The sequence below is a fragment of the Pangasianodon hypophthalmus genome, chromosome 5 (assembly GCF_027358585.1).
Source record: "Pangasianodon hypophthalmus isolate fPanHyp1 chromosome 5, fPanHyp1.pri, whole genome shotgun sequence".
Taxonomy (NCBI): Eukaryota; Metazoa; Chordata; class Actinopteri; order Siluriformes; family Pangasiidae; genus Pangasianodon; species Pangasianodon hypophthalmus.
The window spans coordinates 19,037,881-19,057,907 of NC_069714.1; the positions used below are offsets into that span (position 1 = coordinate 19,037,881).

The 20,027-nt window shown below is 38.3% G+C and overlaps 1 protein-coding gene across 2 annotated transcripts in view; it reads right to left on the bottom strand.

Annotated features, from left to right (window-relative positions):
• Nucleotides 1–342: 342 nt before the first annotated feature.
• stk39 (serine threonine kinase 39) overlaps nt 343–20,027 on the bottom strand; it is a 33,938-nt gene continuing 14,253 nt past the window's right edge. For both annotated transcript variants that reach the window (XM_034304810.2, XM_026913146.3), the window contains 8 exons: nt 19,496–19,618; nt 18,896–18,925; nt 18,373–18,429; nt 16,780–16,841; nt 8,126–8,178; nt 7,762–7,830; nt 7,579–7,643; nt 343–1,726 (listed from right to left, as the gene is read on the bottom strand). In XM_034304810.2, coding sequence (XP_034160701.1) covers nt 1,652–1,726; nt 7,579–7,643; nt 7,762–7,830; nt 8,126–8,178; nt 16,780–16,841; nt 18,373–18,429; nt 18,896–18,925; nt 19,496–19,618 — 534 coding nt within the window. In that variant the 3' untranslated portion in view covers nt 343–1,651. The remainder of the gene's footprint in view (nt 1,727–7,578; nt 7,644–7,761; nt 7,831–8,125; nt 8,179–16,779; nt 16,842–18,372; nt 18,430–18,895; nt 18,926–19,495; nt 19,619–20,027) is intronic.

The following is a 20,027-nucleotide window of genomic DNA, read 5'->3' on the forward strand; positions in this document are numbered from 1 at the left end:
TGCGATGATATACACAGCAATGGTCACGGGATATAAATTCACCAAACAGCCCGGCCTTGAAGTTCAGAACAGCCTCTACAAAATCATGGTGACGAGTGGGTGAGTATAATTTAATCTGACTTTGTAATAATCTAATAACTGATTTGCTTGATGAATTATGTTAAACTAAGATGAAATCAATAACCATCTTTGAAAAGGATAATGACAATAATATTTAATTCTAGCACCTGGCCATCCAGTCTGTTAATAATCATCCCCTATGTGTTGCTATTTTGCTGCAGTTTTCAGGTTTGCTGAAACAGATCATGTGTAATAGAATACAGAAATGCTAAAACACCACAATTTCATAAAATAATATTTATTGTAATATTAAGCGTATATTTTCAAGTACAGTTGAAAATGGAGTAATCTGGAATTACTGTACTTGTTTTTGGAATCATGACTAATCTCCCATACAGTAGTCATCTTTTGGTTATGAACCTCCTTCTGTTATAAAAATCAGACAGATGCATGCTGGCTAATGCAGCGGGATATCGCGGCTACTTCTTTATACTCAGCAGCTGGCTTTTTCCCATCATATCACAGTTCAGGTGTGCATTACAGTTATAATGACCTTTCTGTCATTGAACAAAGCTTTAGAGGTTAAATCTGGAGGGTTTCCAGGGGAAAAGCACGTGTACATTGCACAATCCAAAATCAAAGTGCATTAAAGCTTTGTCGTTTTCAACATAAGCCATTTGCCAGTGAAAATACTTTTAAATGGAGCTATCAGCTGAAAAAGCAATTCTCCTTGGTTTAACAACATAAAGCAGTCTATGCTTTAAACAGCTCCGGCTTGTTACCTGTGTTCTTAGGCACGGATTAATGAACAAGGCACCACTAGCAGTTAAGCGTCAACACTGTCCTGAAAAATAAGCAAGTACATTTGCACATGGCAGCATTCAGTTCTCGCCTCCTACTTCCTGGGGGGGAAAACGGTTTCATTCATTCTTAGTGGATTAAATATTTTGTGTACATACAGTACAGAACAGTTCACTTTTAAAACAGTATTAATTATAGAATCATGAATAATAATGTGCTTATTTTTCATAAATAAGATTACATTACATTTGGAAGAAAGGAGGACTTCAAATAACTGACTTAACACCAAGTTTTGCAGTGTTAATGTGCGCATCAGAAAAGTTCATCTTTCAAAACAAGGAAAGGAAAATTGAAGGCTTTTGCCAATAAATAATAATAATAATAATAATAATAATAATAGCTTTGCTGAAAGCAAATGTAACACAATAATAATGAGATAAACTCTAATTCTTTTTTTTTGTGATTGCTGGCTGTAGCCACCTGAGAGCATCAAGTTAGCAGGGCTGAGGGGAAGAGGGAGGTGGAATGTTGAGGAAAGACATTGCAGGAGCTGAATGTAGGGCAAGGGAAGCTGACTGTGTGTGTTTTCTTTAGTTATTGACAGAATGCTTAGTTATTGACAGTTAGAAGGTAATTAAAATGAGGATAGAGCTGAGAGAGGAGCTTGAGCTGGGAGTAAGCTGGAGATGGCTCCTAAACCCCCAGTCTGCACTTTCGTTAGCATTCAGACTTTCCGTTCAAAGCCTTCTTCCTCCTCCCATCCTCTTCCTCTTCCCTCAGACGTACACCATCAGGTAACACTGAGCTGGGCAAAGCCAATTAGCTTCACCTCGTCAGGGATCTCTGTACTTTCACAGCCAGATGCCTATACACATACACACACACACACACACACACACACAAGTTTAGGTTAAGCAGGTATCCAGGGATATATACTATACCTACCCTGCGTAATTTAATACCTGCTCTACAGTCAGACTACTTTGTACTTGTAGTCACCAATCCCAAAGAAATAAATCACATTGTGGGTGCAGAATTAATGGATTTTGCATAATCACCACCCTGTACTTTGCACCTTTAGGTACAATCTCTTCAAACTGCATATTCATTAAGGCAAACATGCAAAACAGACGACACATGCTATTTTGCTCATGTGAAAAACATAAACCTTCACCGTTGGAAATTCAGTTTTCACATTTATTTCCCACATTCATAGTTTTAGGAATTTTAAACACATTGTAACACACAAGTCTTTAGGAAAACAGGGACTAAATTCTCAGATTTGCCAGCTAGCAATTTTAATGGTTAAACTAGTGGAGAATGTCGAAAAGATTAAAAGCTAGCACACGGCTGGCATTAAGAGAAGAGGTCTTACCTACAGAACCAAAAATATTTTGTGTTTGTCTTGACTGTAAGTTTAGTTTTGGGAAATCGGAAGGATCAGTGTTCAGTAAGGCGCAGTAAAGATAGGAGATACTGTATGTGAGTGAAGGTGTGTGTGAGTGTGTGTGTGTGTGTGAGTGCTGGTGCACTGAGATATGCGGCAGATGAAGAGATGGAGAAGTGCTGTTGTATTGGATCCATTCATTCTGCCTCTGCTCAGCGTTTTATGGTCCCCACAGATGATGCATGACCCATGCACATCTATTTTCAGATTTGACCCCTGACTGAGAAAAAGGAAAGCATGTGCACACACTCGCACTGAGCAACCTCCTGTACTGCTCAGGTGCAAACCTAAAACTCACTTCTAAGGAGTTTTCCAACAAAGTATGGGTGATTTCACATTTCTGTGAATCCACTTGAAAAGGAGAAAGTCATTTCTGTGCTGTTCTAACACATTGAATGAGGATTCTTTTCATATGCATTAATTTGTAAGTTGCTGGGGGTGAGAACACCTGCTAGATGACAACATAAAATTATTTATTAGCTGTCTGTGTGTGTCTAAGCAGCACACACACTGGGCTTTTGTGTCATATTGATTTTTTTTTCTTTTTGCAAAGCAGACTTGGCGCTTATTATAAGAAGCTGTAAGAAACGGATCAATAGGAACCAAATCTTCCAAAACAAGATGAACAAAGAAATACCTGTATTATGAGGAGAGAAAAACAGGTGGAAAAGCGTAAACAAATATAAAATTCTTCTGTCTGGAATTGCTTTGTCTCTGCTTTGTGTATGCAAAGTAAAGACCCTGCGTCTGTGCAGCGGTGGTCCTTATCACAGCTAACACACACTCCGAGACGCTGCAGAGGGCCAGAGAGGTGATCGATCTTTCTCTCACACATTTTGCCTCACATAGATGGAACAGCAGATTTTGGCAAGACAGCAGTGAACAATTTACAGCCGGGCTGGGAGAGTTGTGGGTGTGTTTTTACAAAGCTGAAAGGGCCGGTGATGAAAAACACATCTCGGTTGACACTTTCCCTTTCACTACAGTCAGCCAATAAGGGCAGCACTGTGGTGTAGAGACCGCTGACAATGGCATGCGTCACATAAATCCTCCCAGTGAAATGTTATGAATTACAGGGAGAGGTAACAGGAAAGCAGAACATATTTACTGTGAGTGCACCTGCACAATCACAAATATATCATCTTAGCCTGATATACCAGAGTAAAAATGTGTTTCTGTTTCCCATTCTGTATGTGATGTTTAAAAAAAAAATAATAAAAAAAAAGACACCCTATCAAACATTCTCACACAGTTGCTGCTCCTCATAACTGTATCTGCTAGATTTAGCTTTATGGTCCATTTTCAGAGTTGACATTTTAAGTCTGTCAAGATTTACACAGGGAAATTTGCACATGTTCAGACTTGGGTTACGCAGCTGCTTAAATCCATTTTCTGGGCTCTGCTCTCAAATTATGCAAATTACCTGTGTGTAGTTCACAGCTCCAACTTTGCCAGGTTTTTCTTGAGATGAAGTGTCAGAAACTGGATTTTTGAATAGCATCTAGACTGCTGCCTTTAAATACAAGCACTTGCTTTTAAGTCAAAAAAAAAAAAATCAGGGATAAAAATGCAGACTGAAGAAGGAAATTGCTGTAAAATGTCAGATGATATAAAAGCAAGAGACAATTTAAAATTCAAAAGTAAAAAAAGTCTAATATGATGATAGTGAATACAAAAAATGCACACCCCTGTTAACATTTTTGTGATGCAAAAAAATGTAAAACTAAGATAAATCATGTCAGATATTTTTCTACCTTGAATGTCATTTAGCAACCAAACAAATTCAAACAAGAAACAAACAGAAATGTGTTAGGGGAAGAAAGAAAAAACTTATAATAACGTGGTTGCATATGGTTGCGTAAGTGTACACACTCTTTTATAATGGGGCATGTGACTATGCTCAGAATTAACCAATCACATTCCAAATCATGTTCAAAAGTAATTACCCATGATTATGTTAATGATTATAATTATCATATCAATGAAGTGATTCTGATTAACCCCAAATAAAGATCAGCTGTATCATCTTGGTTTCATCCAAAATGGTCTGCAAAAAGCTTACAAAGCACGTACAGGGTCTCACTGTGAAAAGATATCGATCAGGAGAGGGGTACAAAATAATTCCCAAAACATTAGACGCACCATGGAACAGCATGAGGGCCATCATCAACAAGTGGAGAAAATGGGCCACCACAGTGACAGTACCAAGAACAGGATGTCTCTCCAAAATTGAGGAAAGGACAAGGAGAAAATTTATCAGGCATACTGCCAAGACATCTACGGCAACATTAAAGGAGCTGCAGGAAAATCTGGCAAGTACTGGTCACTCCCTGTACGTGACAGCAATCTCTCATATTCTTTGTGAGAAAAAAAAACATCTAAGCCTGCCTAAATTTTGTCAAAACTTTCACTCAACCATGTGGCAAAATGTTATGGTCTGATGAGATCAAAGTAGAACTTTCTGTGCATAATTCTGAAAAATATGTTTGGTGCAAAAAAAGAACACCACACCCATGGTGAAGCATGGTGGTGGCAGCATCATGCTATGGGGCTGCTTCTCTTCAGCTGGGACTGGGGCTCTAGTCAAGATAGAGGGAATCATGGAATCCCAGCACCTGCAGGCCGCTGTTAGACAGCTGATGATGAAGAAAAAGTTCACCTTCCAGCATGATAACAACCCAAAGCACAAATCCAAGTCAACAAAGGAATGGCTTCAGAAATAGAAGATCAATGTTTTGGAATGGCCTAGTCAGAACCCAGCTCTAAATCCTATCGGCAACCTGTGGAATGACTGTACGCAGGAGATCCCCTCACAATTTGATAGATCTGGAGCATTTTTGCAAGGAAGAGTGGAATAAGATTGCCAAATCAGGATGTGCTAAGGTGCTAGACTCTAAAGACTTGAGTGCTGTATTACAAGCAAAAGGTGCTTTAACAAAGTATTATTTAAGAGATGTGCACCCTTATATAACCAGGTTATTTTAATATTTTCCTTTTTTTTTGTTGGTTGTTATATCACATTAAAGGTGGAAAAAATCTGACACACAATTTTAACATGAATGTGTAGATTTTTATATCCACTGTATATGAATGAGACAATGGCATGCATTGAAATAATGCTAACCTTTAATAGGAGTCTAGTATATTGTCAATATATTACTCCATGAATAGTCCAAGTTGTAATCATCACATTAACCACTGCAAATTTGGTTTAGTTTAATGCTATGAGTGATGTTAACAAAAGATGCCCACTCCAACATTCTCACAGAGTTGCTGCTCGTCATAAATGTACCTGTTAGATTTCCACTAGAATTATGGATGATCAAACACATTTTAGTTTGCTTTTATCACAAAACAGGCGTAGACATGTACTTTCAGAAAGAGCCCTTGAGTAGAAAAGCTGTGATTTGCCAGTGGAAATGGGCAGCTGTTGGAGAAACATTCCAGCACAGAGGATCAGAGTGGGGAGAGCAGTGCACTATAGCACAGATGTTGTTTACCACCACTGCAATGCTCTAAAGGAGTGATCTAAAGGAGTGATTAAAAATGGTCTGGACCATATTGCACCATTCACTGCAATCTGTGCAATGTATTTAATTTCTCTTACACTCCCACACTAGAAGACCGCATTGTCATGGATGACATGGTGCTAAGAATACATACATCATAACGGCACAGGACTTATGACAGGCGTTAAGGATGGCATCATAAAAAAGAAAAATATCTTTCTAAAGAGGAACCACAACACTATTTGTCTACTGTAGCTCAGTAGCTAGAAGATCCCCCTACAAAAACATCTGCAATGACAGAGACTACATCATTCATGTAATGTTTGGGCTCAGCAGGATTCACACTAATGCATTCGCCTTTAACTGATGTGAGTATAATTATATAAAAGCTGTCAAAAAAATAATGTTAGCATGCAGACATACACAACCAGATTAAAACCAGATTATTACCATTTATCAGTCATCCTTATAGAGTGTAGAGTATCAGAGTTTATAAAGGAATAACACTGCTGAAGAGACATGTGACACATTATAAATCACCACTGAATTAGGGGATACTACGGAACAGAATGTAATACAAATTACATCCATTTTCTGCACTTTCAACAGGAAAGATACAAGACAGAAAGAAACACCTACAGGCAGCTATGAACTATTTTTCATTCCATTGACTATAGCTTGCTCTGAAATGTGCATTGTGTTGTTTTCAGAGTTTTCTCATTACAGACCAGTGCAGGGAGGTGTGAACAGCAATCAAGATTCTAAAGCTTGCGACCAGGTGTACCAAGTGTACAAAAGACATCAAATGGTCCATGAGCATAATCCACTTTGGGTAATAATATCTATCATAAATACAGTAAAAAAAAATCTGCATGATTTGCCAACGAATACCCCACAAAGGCAAGATTTCACCCCTGCACCCCCAATTTGGTCATCTGCCAATTCCCACCTACTCTCCCCTATCAAACGAAAGCTATCAATCAGGGAGGGTGAAGGCTAACATGTGCTTTCTCCAAGGCATGTGAAGCCAGCCAACCATATCTTTTCAAACTGCTGCTCGTGTTGCATCACAGGGCAGCTAACACTCTCTGAGGAAAATGCAGTCTGCCCTCTTCTGCATACATGAGCTCACAGATGCCCATGATTGGCTAGTGTCACTGTGATTGACAGGGTATAGAGAGTAATACGATCCCTCCCACCCAGAGAGCATGGCCAATTTTGCTCCCTAGACTCCAGGCCATGGATGGCTGGGCAGCATTGGGATTTAAACTCACCATCTCCTGACAATACAGTGAAAGCTTTTCTGCTGCACCACTCAGGAGCCCATAAAGGCCAAGCTTTAAACCATTACAGTTAGTGAACCAAGAGCATGTCTCTGTCTGGCCTACTCCTTCTCAGTACTAATTTATTTGCCAGAAATACCCTTAAAATATACTTAAAATCAGCAAGGAAGCTATTGAAGAAACACTATTTCAGCCATTTGACCTTGCCGTGACGTTGACCAATGATAATTCCACAAACATTCAACCACTCGTTCTTGAGATATTGCACTAATGATAATCTCCACCACTGAGTAGCAAAGGGATAAAAAAATCAACTCTTACTTGATTAATTCCATATCACAATAGTGATGTACAAGGGTTGCAAAATAGAGTATTAATTTAGAGCTGGCTCATTTGATTTCAAACACATAAGAATCAAAACAGTAAACAAATACTCAAAGGTCATTATATTATTCTGAGCTACATTTGGAGTACTCACCAGTTTAAAGGTCAACACTTTATAGGTAACTGGGTCTTCTACAATTTTCTGAAGGTTAGCAGCAACTGAAACATACACATATGTCCTACAATGAAAACAATCCTATAATCATATAAATGCTAGAGGTTTAGTTAAAGTTTAATATTTAATGTGAAGTTCACGTAAGACTGTGTGTGACGTTACCAACTACAACATCATGTCCATTGACTAGACCAGCAGAAAACAGTTCCTGAGAAACACCGTCAGCAGTATCTGTAAGGAAAACGCATAACGGCAGGAGACAATAGGAAGAGAATAAATAAATGTACAGATGCGTAAACCCCAAAACATACAAATGCACATACTGTAGTACAAATATTAAATCATTCATATAGACAGCTCCTATAGCATTGCAAATATCAGTGCCAGGCTGTATGTCTTTTAAACACCTAGCACACACACAGCAACAGCAAGCTCATCTGGGCGATCATGCCAGTCACCCCATGCATGTGCCGTGTCCATGGGGGCGCCAGGCCTCGCATGCTAATGTGTTCAGAGCAGCCCTCACCTCGGCCTGGAGTGAATTCAAACCGTATGTCATTCAACTCCTTCCTCGAGTTCCTGTGAGACACACACAGAGAGAGAAAGCTAAGAGACAGACATCAGGCCACCTGTCTATCTGTCCACGAGACAGCCAAGAGAGGCAGCTGTCAGGAAAACAAAACTCAGGAACTGAAACAATTCATCTTAAAGCAATAATAGGGTATTTCTATCACACAACAGACACAGATAACACAATCACAATCAACCTTTGCCAGTGTTCAAAAATGTATATTTATTTATGCAAATAAGGCTTTATATATATATATATATATATATATATATATATATATATATATATTTTTTTTTTCTCTCCACATGTAATAAACAAAAATCCAGTCTTTTACTGATGTTAGACACGTTCAAGACAAAGAATTTACAATTTACAGAATAGTTTGTTGGAAAATCATTTGCACTTTTTGGCATTTTTCAGCATAAAAGGTAACATAAATCCAGCATTTAACAACATTTTGAGAAATTCCTCCATAATATCCTTCTAAATAGGAACAGGAACGAACATGAAAAATTTCATGAATGCAGTTCATCTAGAAACAGATTTCTGGTTCTGAACATAGGTAAAAAAATATCTTTTGAGGAAACCATTTTCATGTGTTTTCAAGCAAGTAAGTGTAGTTTATAAGATTTGTTGTTTGGATCATTGTGTTACTACAGTTTATGAGAAGACATGTTGATGCAATTAATCCAAAAATCTGAAAAATGATCTACATGACCAAAACTGTTGTTTCTACCTGTAGTGTCTTGCCTTAATTTCCTGAACTTTTGGGAACATGATAAACTGACTAAATATTGGCAGTTAAAAGGAAGAAAACTACGGTATATAATGTATATATGTGACTCTGCATCTTACAAGTTTCCTGTAGAGGCACATGTATAATACACGCAGTGTGGTAACCTGTTATTAACCTCACTGAATCCTACTGTAAGTTAGACTAAATCCACTAAATAGATTATTTCTAACACAATTATATAAGTAATATTAAAGACCTGTCAAATGTTCACTGGTTTTACATTGGTTTCAATAATAATGAAGTGAATAATTAAACAGTAACCTGAGAATTATTCATCAACATTTACTAGACGGAAAGAGCACTAGAGCTCTAGTGAGAGTGAGTTTGGATGGTGGCCCAGCCACCCACTTAGGAGCTGGACTAGGCTTAATTACTTGGCTCAATAAAGAAGGACTTTCCCTGAAAGTGTTACAGCAGAGCGACACTAATGACCACCTTGTTCACCCCACATATACATTCCTTAAATCCCTTAGTGCTATCAAGGCCTGGAAAAAGGACTGGGGAGCTGCTTCGTGAAAGATTACTAGATAACAGTAAACAGAACAGAGTGAATAATGTACTTGGAGAGGTGTATCAAGGCATACAGAGTTACAACTGGGGTACAACAAGTCACCAGACTTTAAACCTCCTTGTTGCGTATTTATAATCAACTGAGCTACTCTCTAACTGAGCACAGGTCTTAGCATCTGAGCTTAGTGATGAACCTCGGTTAGACTAAGATAAATTGACTTCAAAAAGGCAAATAGCATTTGCTAGGGCTCCTGAGTGTCTAAGCGTTCACCTTAACCTTGAAAGAGCACAAGGATGAATCTTTGGCCAGGGATTCAAGAGAATATCTTTAGCCCTGCTCTCCTGCTCTTACAAGCATCAGTTAGCTCATGTATACACAACAGAGCATGTTCTCCAAGCTACCTTATTATGTTGCACAAGGGAATGGTGGAAAAGATCCGGTTTCCACCCACCTCCCAAAAACATGCAGCTAGGTGGACTGGCTATGCTAAATTGCCTCTAGGTGTGTGTGTGTGTGTGTGTGTGTGTGCGTGTACGTGCATGGCATGCCCAGTGTTCCTCAGATAGACTCTGGAACCTTGACCAGGATAGAGTGGTTACTGAAGATGATATTTATGCATAAAATCCTATAGGCATTACCAGATCCTGCTTGCAGTTTATTCAGAGTGTGTGCATCACATGTGTGTTATACTTCACAGATCACTAATGAAAATCTCCACCTACGCCTGTGTTATACTACAAACTGTGCTGATTTAGTAGATTGACAGTTGCATTAGCTTGATTTCCTCCAATCCCAGATTAAGATGACAGCAGTTATCACTGATCTTATTTGAGCCTTAAAAATATCCTCTACCACCACCCACACACTGCTAAATCCAATGTTACAGTCACAATCTAGGAATTTAAGCTACACATTCATGTGAGTATCAGAGTTGGCGTGAGTTGATGAAATGGAACTAAATTTTGTGCTGCACTGCAGGAATATGGAGAGAATGTGGGCCGCAAGTTAAGCTGCAATCCAAATACGCGTGCAAGGATTTCACTTCTATATTTGTTTACTACCAGCCTAGCAGCACATCAGCTACTCAGCTGACAAGCAGCCATCTGTAGGGGCGTGACATTAAAATCTCAGCCAGCAAAGAAGGGATAAAGTGAAAAAGTCTCTACGTTATCTGTTGAGAGAAAGAGAGGGCTGCGTCTCCTCCTCGCCTGTCATAGCCATATCTGACTTACACACCCGGAAACTTCCATCTCAATCTGCCTGCTTATTTTCTGTCAGGAGAAAATGCAAGCCACAAACACAGATATAGAGAACAAGAGGGATCTGAACAGATTACAGTGTGTTGGGAAAAGTAGGCTGTAAGGATTAGGATTGTAAGTGAAAAACATGAGAAAGAAATTCTACTCTATTTTTTTAAGGTGTTTGAATGGTTAAATTATAAAAGACCACTTTTATCAAGATCAAGAGGCCTGATGTTACAAGTTTAGACAGTTGTGTTGTTATATTGTCCCACTTTGTATTAATTGTCTCTAATACCTGTTTAATTATGCATAAACTATACAGGCACTATAACATATCTACTGTTGTACCACAGCCCTCTCGAATTCTTGATTCTGATTGGTCAGAAAGTGTTGATTAATTTTCCATAACATCAGCTATGAGAGTAGTTCCGGCTGTCAAATCACATGCTCTTTCTAATACTTTATTGTTTCTAAAATAACTTTAGATATCTATAATATATAATAAATTAATAATAATATATAAAAACTGTAGATACATAATAACTGTTTCTATAATATATTACCTCATTCACTGGAACTTCTATGGCGCACACTCCACATAATTTAAACCTAAATATTAACCTAAATAAAGGTATATTTTTATTTTTTTTTTTAGATTTTTAAATGTATAATCATTGGAATGGTGTTTATTTAACATTTATGGAAGGGGTCTCCACTGCCTGCTCTTTGTTAGTTAGTTTAGTTAGTTTTCTGCATAAGGGACTCATCAGGACAGAGGACTTTGCATTTTCTGGTTCCTTGGTAATATGACAAGTTTTGTTGTTTCTTTTTGTCTAATGAACTTTAAGAGAAATAACAAAGAGAGCCTGGTGAGGGAGTGACTGTTTATAACTGCTAAAATATAAGTGATAACAGGAACTAATTTGTCATTCTTTAAGTAATCAATGTAATTGTAATCATTGGCAAATTACTGTGGTATAAGAGGAATAAACCACTTTGGGATGTGCTGTTGTAGGAAAATAATCAACTTCAGCGTGGTAATTGCTCCATTCTTCATTATTCTCCTATAACAGCAAGTGTGTCCTTTTATTCCTTTCATAATACTGTATATGCACTGTAACAGCTGGAATACAGCAGAACATCTCAAGTAAATTTACGTTTCAACTTCAGTTATGGCTCATGCAAGTAAACAAGCATATTTTGACATTTTATTCTAACTCACCAAAATCTGATGGATTTACCACCTCTCTGGAATTTGACAGTTCTTACATACTAACTGCAAAGCTACTCTGCAACATTTCCTGTGTACTTAATATGTACTTCCATTAGAAAGAAAATCTGACTGGAAAACCAGCAGTTCATAAACATGCTCACAGGCCCTCCCTCTCGTACACCTGAGAGCCCTGACGTGCTGTCACAACTATGCTTCAAATCTGAAGCTGATACACCTGTTTATTTACATCAGCTTTGATATGAGGAAGATTTACATTAGCTGTGCTGCTATAATTCATCTGTAACAGTGTAGACATTATCAGTACTTACATTATAACTGCCTATATAGTTTATGTGTAACTACACAGGTATTAGAAATGCTTAAGTGGGACCTTAAACATCTGTGAGTTTTTGAATATGAAAAGTGGCTGCAATTTATTAACAGTACCATTCTTACATCAGCACCTCTAAACAGCTCAACTTATCTCAGTCTTTTCTTACAGAAGAGTAGAAAACACTTCATTTGATAATTCTAGCATAATTAATTGTTTCCTCCTTTTCCCCCTACAGAGCAGGTAACTAATCAGTGTGGGAGCAGCTTCGAGTCCCTGAGTGCAGGGATTTTTTAATATTTAAGCACCTCATTTTGTGAGTGTAAATGGTTTTATTCAACACTACTCTTTATTTTACTCTCTACTCTTTAATATAAATGGGGTTGGGTGTGTTAAAACAGAATAACTTTCCAGAAGCATACAACAGAACAATGTATGAAAGCGTTTTATTTCAGCATTGAAAACCGGTAAATTAGTTAGTCAATGCTTAATATGGTGCTAATTTAGATAAGAGATATAGTGTGCTCAGAAAATCTGATATGCAATATGGGAGATTACTTGGAATCCTCCTAAGTCATGCACACAGGTCTTAGCTGGATCTCCATGTGACTGACATTCTGGCATACTCTAAGCTTAACCTTAATCTTGCTGTCCAGTACTCAGAGTGAACCTTTATATTTCTCACCCTTCTCCATGCCACACTCTCTCTCTCTCTCTCTCTCTCCCATGTGCCCCGCTTTGGCGTTCATGCTGCTCATGTCTGACATACACATATGGTGCCCTGTCAACATAGCAGCAACCCAGTGAACACTGGAGTAAGCTGGGTCATGGGGTAAAATAAGAGCTGGTTGATGGAGAGAGACAGGCAAGAGAAAAAAAAAACAGAGAGAAAGACACATGACCATAACAGATAACCCCTACACATTAACTCTTATCTTCAACTTCACTCACGTCTAATTGCAACTACAGTTTTAGTTTAATGCTTTAAAAGCAAACAGATTTGCAAGGCAAATAAAACATTCAAATGTCTCTGTGAGTTTACTTTTAAAGAGCTGATAAATAAATGACTGAGTCACTGAACCTATAACCTTCCACTTCAGTGTCTGCATCCACTCTGCTGCCCGTGTAAGATCACAGCCTTTATTGCATTATTATGCAATATAATTATGTGATCCTACTACGCTGTATTTATGCCAGGTAGAGGGGTTCTGTACTGCACAGACCTGTCAGTAAAACAGCTTCCAGTTGGCACCTGATCTGTGAAATGTGACTAATATGAATCACCCTTTACAACAAAAAAAAAAAAGGTATCACTGGAGCACATCAAATGTAATGTGATGCTCAGTCAGCTGTCTGGCACATCAAAATGCTGCTTATATGCTAATAGGAAATAAACAGCTATGCATATGATCCCTGTGAACACAGGATGTAGAGAGGCATCCCCATCATATGTCTACACAAAAGCAGTCAAGAGCGATTGGTCAAACAGTGGCGTGATGGGTGATGGGAGTTGACAAAGCTCAGTGAAACCCATTGAGCATGATTTGTATGGCAGTGGAGATGCCTTAAAAGCAAACAGTCAGATAAAGAATTACTAGATATGTGTATGCGTGTGCATGTGCGTGTGTGTGTGTGTGTGTGTATGAGGTGGAAATTGAAGTGTAGCTTGAGTCTATGATTACGAGATCTAATGAGGCAACACAAGATAAATTGCATATAGAACTAGCTCATGATGCTACCCATATAACAGCATAAGGTGCGGCTTGGATTAAAGCTTTAGCAGAGATTCATATATAACTGCATAAGCCATTTAATGCGTTTATGATGCATTAAAATCAGATGTTTAGTCTCTCAGCACAGCTTGCTGTTTTTCCTGCTCTGCCACACCTGATTCAACTTATCGACTAATTGCTTGCGCCTTGATGAGCTGAATCAGATGTGCTCGAGGAGGGGGAAAAAACACTCCGCGATGTCCGGCTACATATGGTGCAGCCTACACTTCTTCTCAACTGTTCATTTAACTCCCACCACACTTCAATCTTGCTTTTATACTCATACTTGCTTCAGATGATATCTGAGCATGGCCTGTAATCTACCTATTATCCAGCAGTGGCTCATGACCGTGCATATTGCTGGTGAAGGACGACATTAATAACGACGTAGCTTCAAACAAAATGAAGTCGAGAGGCTATCATGCTTGAATTATGCTGTCGAGTGAACACTATCTAGTTACACTAGAGTAACCAAGTAGTTTATGGCAGTTGAGAATTGACAGCATTTATTCATGCAGCCTACAGTCCAGCAGCGTGTTTCGAGTATTTTTAGCCGTACCTTTTCACAACTGTGGTCGAGGTAATACGATTAACCGGGGTTTAAACGTTTCAGCACATTTTCAGCCCAAATATATCTTAAACACCACACAAAATACCTGAAACTAGCCAAAAAAAAACCAAATTTTTCTTCTTTTTCTAAGCCTTTGTATAGGGAACCAAGTATTTCACATGCATTTCTGATGTACAGACATTATCCTCTCAACAAACCCCTGTTCCTCTCCCATTTTTTGTAATATATATTGCTACAGAAATGGTTCTGTACACCATAGACACACTGTCTATACTTACACTTTGTCTTTTCTGTATAAATGTATTAGATTTAATTCCAATAATTTGTTATACAACAAGATCTAGATGGCCACATAGCATTTTTAAACTAGTCCAATCTGGCAGCCCTGTCATTAACTGTCTGTCCACTGCTCCTCCATCAAGCATGAAGCCATGCAAATCCTGCTCCAACAGACCTCTAGGCACTTTGTACAGTTCCCAATTTGACCAGAAGGTGCAATACTAATGCTATGGATGCTAAGTGGGGCAGTGAGCACGCCTCCCCACAACTGCAGAACATCAAGAAAGGCAAACAAATCAATGGAACATCGTCTTATATCTGTCAAACAGCGACATTTATTTAAATTGTGGGTAATTCAGAATAGGTCATTAGTATTACTTAATCCAACTTACTTAAGCCAATTAAAACCCAAAATCTACCTGTCCGAAATGTTGGACTCTAAGTGGTTCAGCCTCAGCCTTTCACATTGTATATTGTGTTGAGTAAAGCAGAACTGGAGATGCGTAAACGAGACCCGGGAACAGTCTTAAAATAGAAATAGGAAGCTACGTCCATTCAGTTAGATGTGAAGGTTAGAATAAATACACTTCCCCTCTCCACTGGGATTTTTTTGGGATTTGGAATGCGAGTCTATGTGAGTATGATACATGTGAACATGATTAGTATACTGGAAGAGTCTAGGAAGTGTGTGTACGCCTGGACCTTGGTAAGAGCTAGGGTATACTGTTATCATATCAACCCAGAGCAGCATAGAGAAGCAGCCAAACAACTATTCTTTTGTAATCTTTACTCTGTGGTTTTATGTGTGTGTGTGTTTTAGACTGTGCGCCCAATTTCAGAAGGAGCAATTTGCATAAAAATACATTATTGTCTTTCTCATTGTCTACTCTTTATGGAAAGGCTCTGTGTGTAAATGGATGATTATATGCACGTAATAATCCCTGTAATCCCTTGGCTGATGTGTGCTTTAGGTCTGTACTTGTTTAAGGTCTGTAACTGTAATGCGAATTTGATGCTGTAGACTCCAATTTTCACACCCTGGCCTTTAAATTATACTCAAAGTGGAATGAAAAAGAAATAAAAAGTTTCTAAATTCAGGGCAATAACTATGAATTTAATTTCTCCAGAGAGAAAACCCTCCCACCTCTCCCTCTATCTGTCTGTCACACACACAATCTCATGCTGCCCCGAGCCTCAGTGCCACTCCAATATCAGTTATGATCATCTTATAAAACACAGAAAAACTGGCACTGTCTGCCAACTGAATACGAATAATTTCCAACCCCAGTGTGCATTACATTTATGTATATTTGACATTTTTCATTCTGATTTGAACACTGAGGCTAATCACTTAGAAAATTGGGCTGAATTAAACCTTGAACAAATATTCCACCTGCATACTAACAAGGATTTTCACTCTGAGTCTTCTGCTTTCAGTTCAGTGACTCGTATTGAAATGTAAGTGAGGAAGTTGTCATCACACTGTAAGCTGTTTAATAGTGCTAAAAATACAAGGAGTCCCCTGGGTGCTCTTGTTCGCCAGAGTGTGTAGAACAGTTGAAAGCTGTTCACCTTGTCTTGTGATTTGAGAACAATGTTTTGTCTTTTTATAGTTTAAGACTGAGAAGTGCAGAGCAATTTAGAAAATCCAGCTGAGCATAATGCTCTAATTTAGTCACTTCCTTTCCACACACGCTCAACCAGACTGACTGAAAGGGACCATTTGAAAAGACAGACAGACAGAGACACACACACACACACACTTTAGCATACAAACCATAGTTATTAGGATCCTACAGACAGTCAATATGCCTGAGTAGTTCAGTTTTTTCCCCGCTTTAAGAGCTGATAAAAGTGCAATGAGGGTGGAATGGAAAATCAAGTGCTTTTCTCACCTTAGCCTCAGGACCATGTTCACAGCACCCTGAGTGCTTGGGCTTTTTTCCAGAGGTTGAATCTTTAATGGGAATAAAAAATAAAAAAAAAATCACCATATCAGATATATTCACCTTTTATTCAATATATATTAAGAAATGTATAATATAACAGGGTTTCTCCTGACAGTAAAGCATTTTAATGTAACATTCTTGCATGTTTCATTCTAAGAACTCAGGCTTATATTAGAGCAAAAGACAAAAGGCATCATATAAAAATCTCTTCCCATATCCACAGGGATCAGCGTGCCTATAGCACTCTATTTCTGATCAATTTTAAATAACGGTAATGTCACTGAGAAAAGAGAGTGCCAAGATGAAAGAGAGAGGAGACAGGCAGACAGAAGGAAACATGAGTGCATAAATAAGGAAACAGTAAGAGAGATTATGTCGTTTCCACCAGAGCTCTCTCCTTTAATTTACAATGAGTCACAGACATGAGCACACAGACCCACAGGGTAATAGCTATGGGTTGTGTTTAAACTCTCTATGCCTCACACCAATTCTCACAAACTGAAATTACCTTTGCTGCTAGACAGGGCAACGAGTTTAATAGTGAAAAGTTCATCTTTATCAACCCTTAGGTCTGTATAGGCTTCGCCACAGTGTATGAATGTATGAATAGCTTTGATTTAGTACAGGGTTTGTGATATGTTTTCCTACTTAAATTTGCCAGTGATGAGAAAGAAATAATTTAAGCTGTTAAAATATATTAATCCCCACAAGCACATTTGTAAATGTCCAACACAGATTAAAAGGCACTATCAATCATGAGTGACACTGCTAAATTAACACCTACTATATAAATCTGAGACTGGTGTAACTAAACCGATGTCCAATTTAACCTGTAGCTGTTCATATACGGTTTAATTCAACACTTCCACATTATTTAAACATAATGATAAGTCTTAAGTGTGATATTGTTTGACTTTGATTCTATCTTTGGCTCATTTTTCCTGCACGTACCTTCAACCAAAAAAGAAAAAAAGGGTCCGAAATGTTTACCATGAGGTTACAGTTGCTTAGCAGCCAAAGCGGTTGAGGCTTTTTAAGAAGGCTGCAGAATTTCCTTTTACTTAATTACAGCGTCACACACTGAAATGCCAGGGTGCTAAATTAACACCTACTGTGTACATCTGAGACTGGTGTAACTAGACTGGTCTCCAATGTTCCCTGCAGCTGTTAATTTAACACCACTCATTGGACTGTACAGTAGCACAATAACGACTTGTTAATCTGTTCTGCTCTCACATTCTTTTTTCTTGGCTTTGTTTTTTTAAACATTCCTAGCTATCTACCATATTGTTGAATGATGCCAAATAAGTCAGTAAAGCAATCCCAAGAAAGACAAACAGCAAAATAGACAGTAAATGAGAATGACAGGGGATGAGAATGAGAGAAAACAGCTCAGTAGCTGTTCTAAATGTAATACACTAGACGTGGAGATGATAAAAGGCTTCCTCCAGGCCTGTCTAGGCTGCACAGCTTCTCAGCTTGGGACACAGGGTTAGTGAATCAAGACAAATCACATCCACTTCCACACGCAGCCCTCACCTGGGGATGCTGAATGGACAGGCCTTCTATAGGGACATTGTTGGCATTCACTTCCCTCTGCAATAAAAAAAAATAGAACGCACATGGGGAGAGGAAGAATAGCAAGCCCTCTCTCATTCAGCTTTTGGGAAATGGTTTCTGAACATTCACAAAGCCCAAGAGGAAATGTGACCACGCACACACATGCTCATAACTCTGCATATGTAATAGTCTGTGTTTGTTTTTTTATTGTAGTCACATATTCTATATTCATATATCACTTAGTTTATTAGAGAGTCAATGCAGGACCCTGACATTTGTAATTACATTATAAAACAGTCCTTCCATGGATAATTAAAATGGGTTATGATCAAATATGTTTAGAGGCACTGCCTATCTGTTAGCCCTGTTTGTGTTTATGTTTGCACATTTATAATTGCTGAAATATGTTTCTTCCTTTTCAAGTACCAAAACAAAAAATTCACAGTGCTGATAAGTTAACCATAAACAAGCTTCAATATGAGGAGAGAAAAGGAACACTTACATGCTGGTTTTCATCTTTGACCCTCCGTGACTGAAAAGCAATTAAGAGACAGGATTATATTATGTACGTTTTCTCCCACAAAGAATGATAGACAGATGTAGCTGTTTGTGTAGGAGTGTAATCAGCACTGGCTCATTTGCATTTTATGATAAACAATACACAGAAGCAATGCATCTCCAGCCTCATTAGCGCACGCTGATTTGCAGCTGATTTTCGATGGAGGGGGTTTGAATTTTATTCCTGACTCGAGCTCACAGTGAGTTATACGTTCCACATGCACCAATCAAAGAGAATAACAAAGCAGAGAGGTGTGTCTCCTCCCTGGTCACGCTGCTTTAAAGCTTGAAGAACAAGTCTCTTGTTAAGGATACAGAAATGTACACAGAGTAAAATATTTACAGCTAGGGCTGTATGGAACATTCATAAATGTCAGAGACTGTGGACTAAATTATTAAAGCTAAATATTGTGCTATTTTCATGTCTAGCAAAGGCAAATATGTTTAATGGAAGTACAGTGGGTGAAATCTAACACAATACTTACATTTTTTTTTATTTTGTTTTCCTCATATCAAATGAAACATACAGAAGAAGAACACATACCCTTCCTTGATTAACAGCTGCCTTCCCTTCTTCACTCCTTTCATCCATCTCATCATCACTCCATTCCCAGTCTCCATCCTCCATCTTGTGCAAGCGACCGCTTGATCCTGGCACTCGTCTGACCTAAACAGGATACAGACATTCTCACGCCAGTGTAAACCTTCATAAGCTACAGTTTTACCCTTGCCAAGGGCAGCGTGCAGTCTTGGAAATTCACTGTTTACTTTTACACTGAGAATCTGCGCTGATAAATGGGATATCCATTTATTTCCTGAAGTGACACACCTGTTTCAGTGAATTATAATGTTTCAACCATGTTAGAAGTGTACTGAACGTTGGTGCATGTGTAACATTAATTGCTCGGCAACAGTGAAATATTAGTCACTGGTTACATTCAACATGCTTTTTTTTTTTTTTTTTTTTTTTTTTTACAAATGCTAATGAATGTGTGTGGTCTTTTATCATAACAATGAATGGCAACAATTCTCCACATCCAAATCAATGCCACCCTGGAAATTTATAAATAATTAGC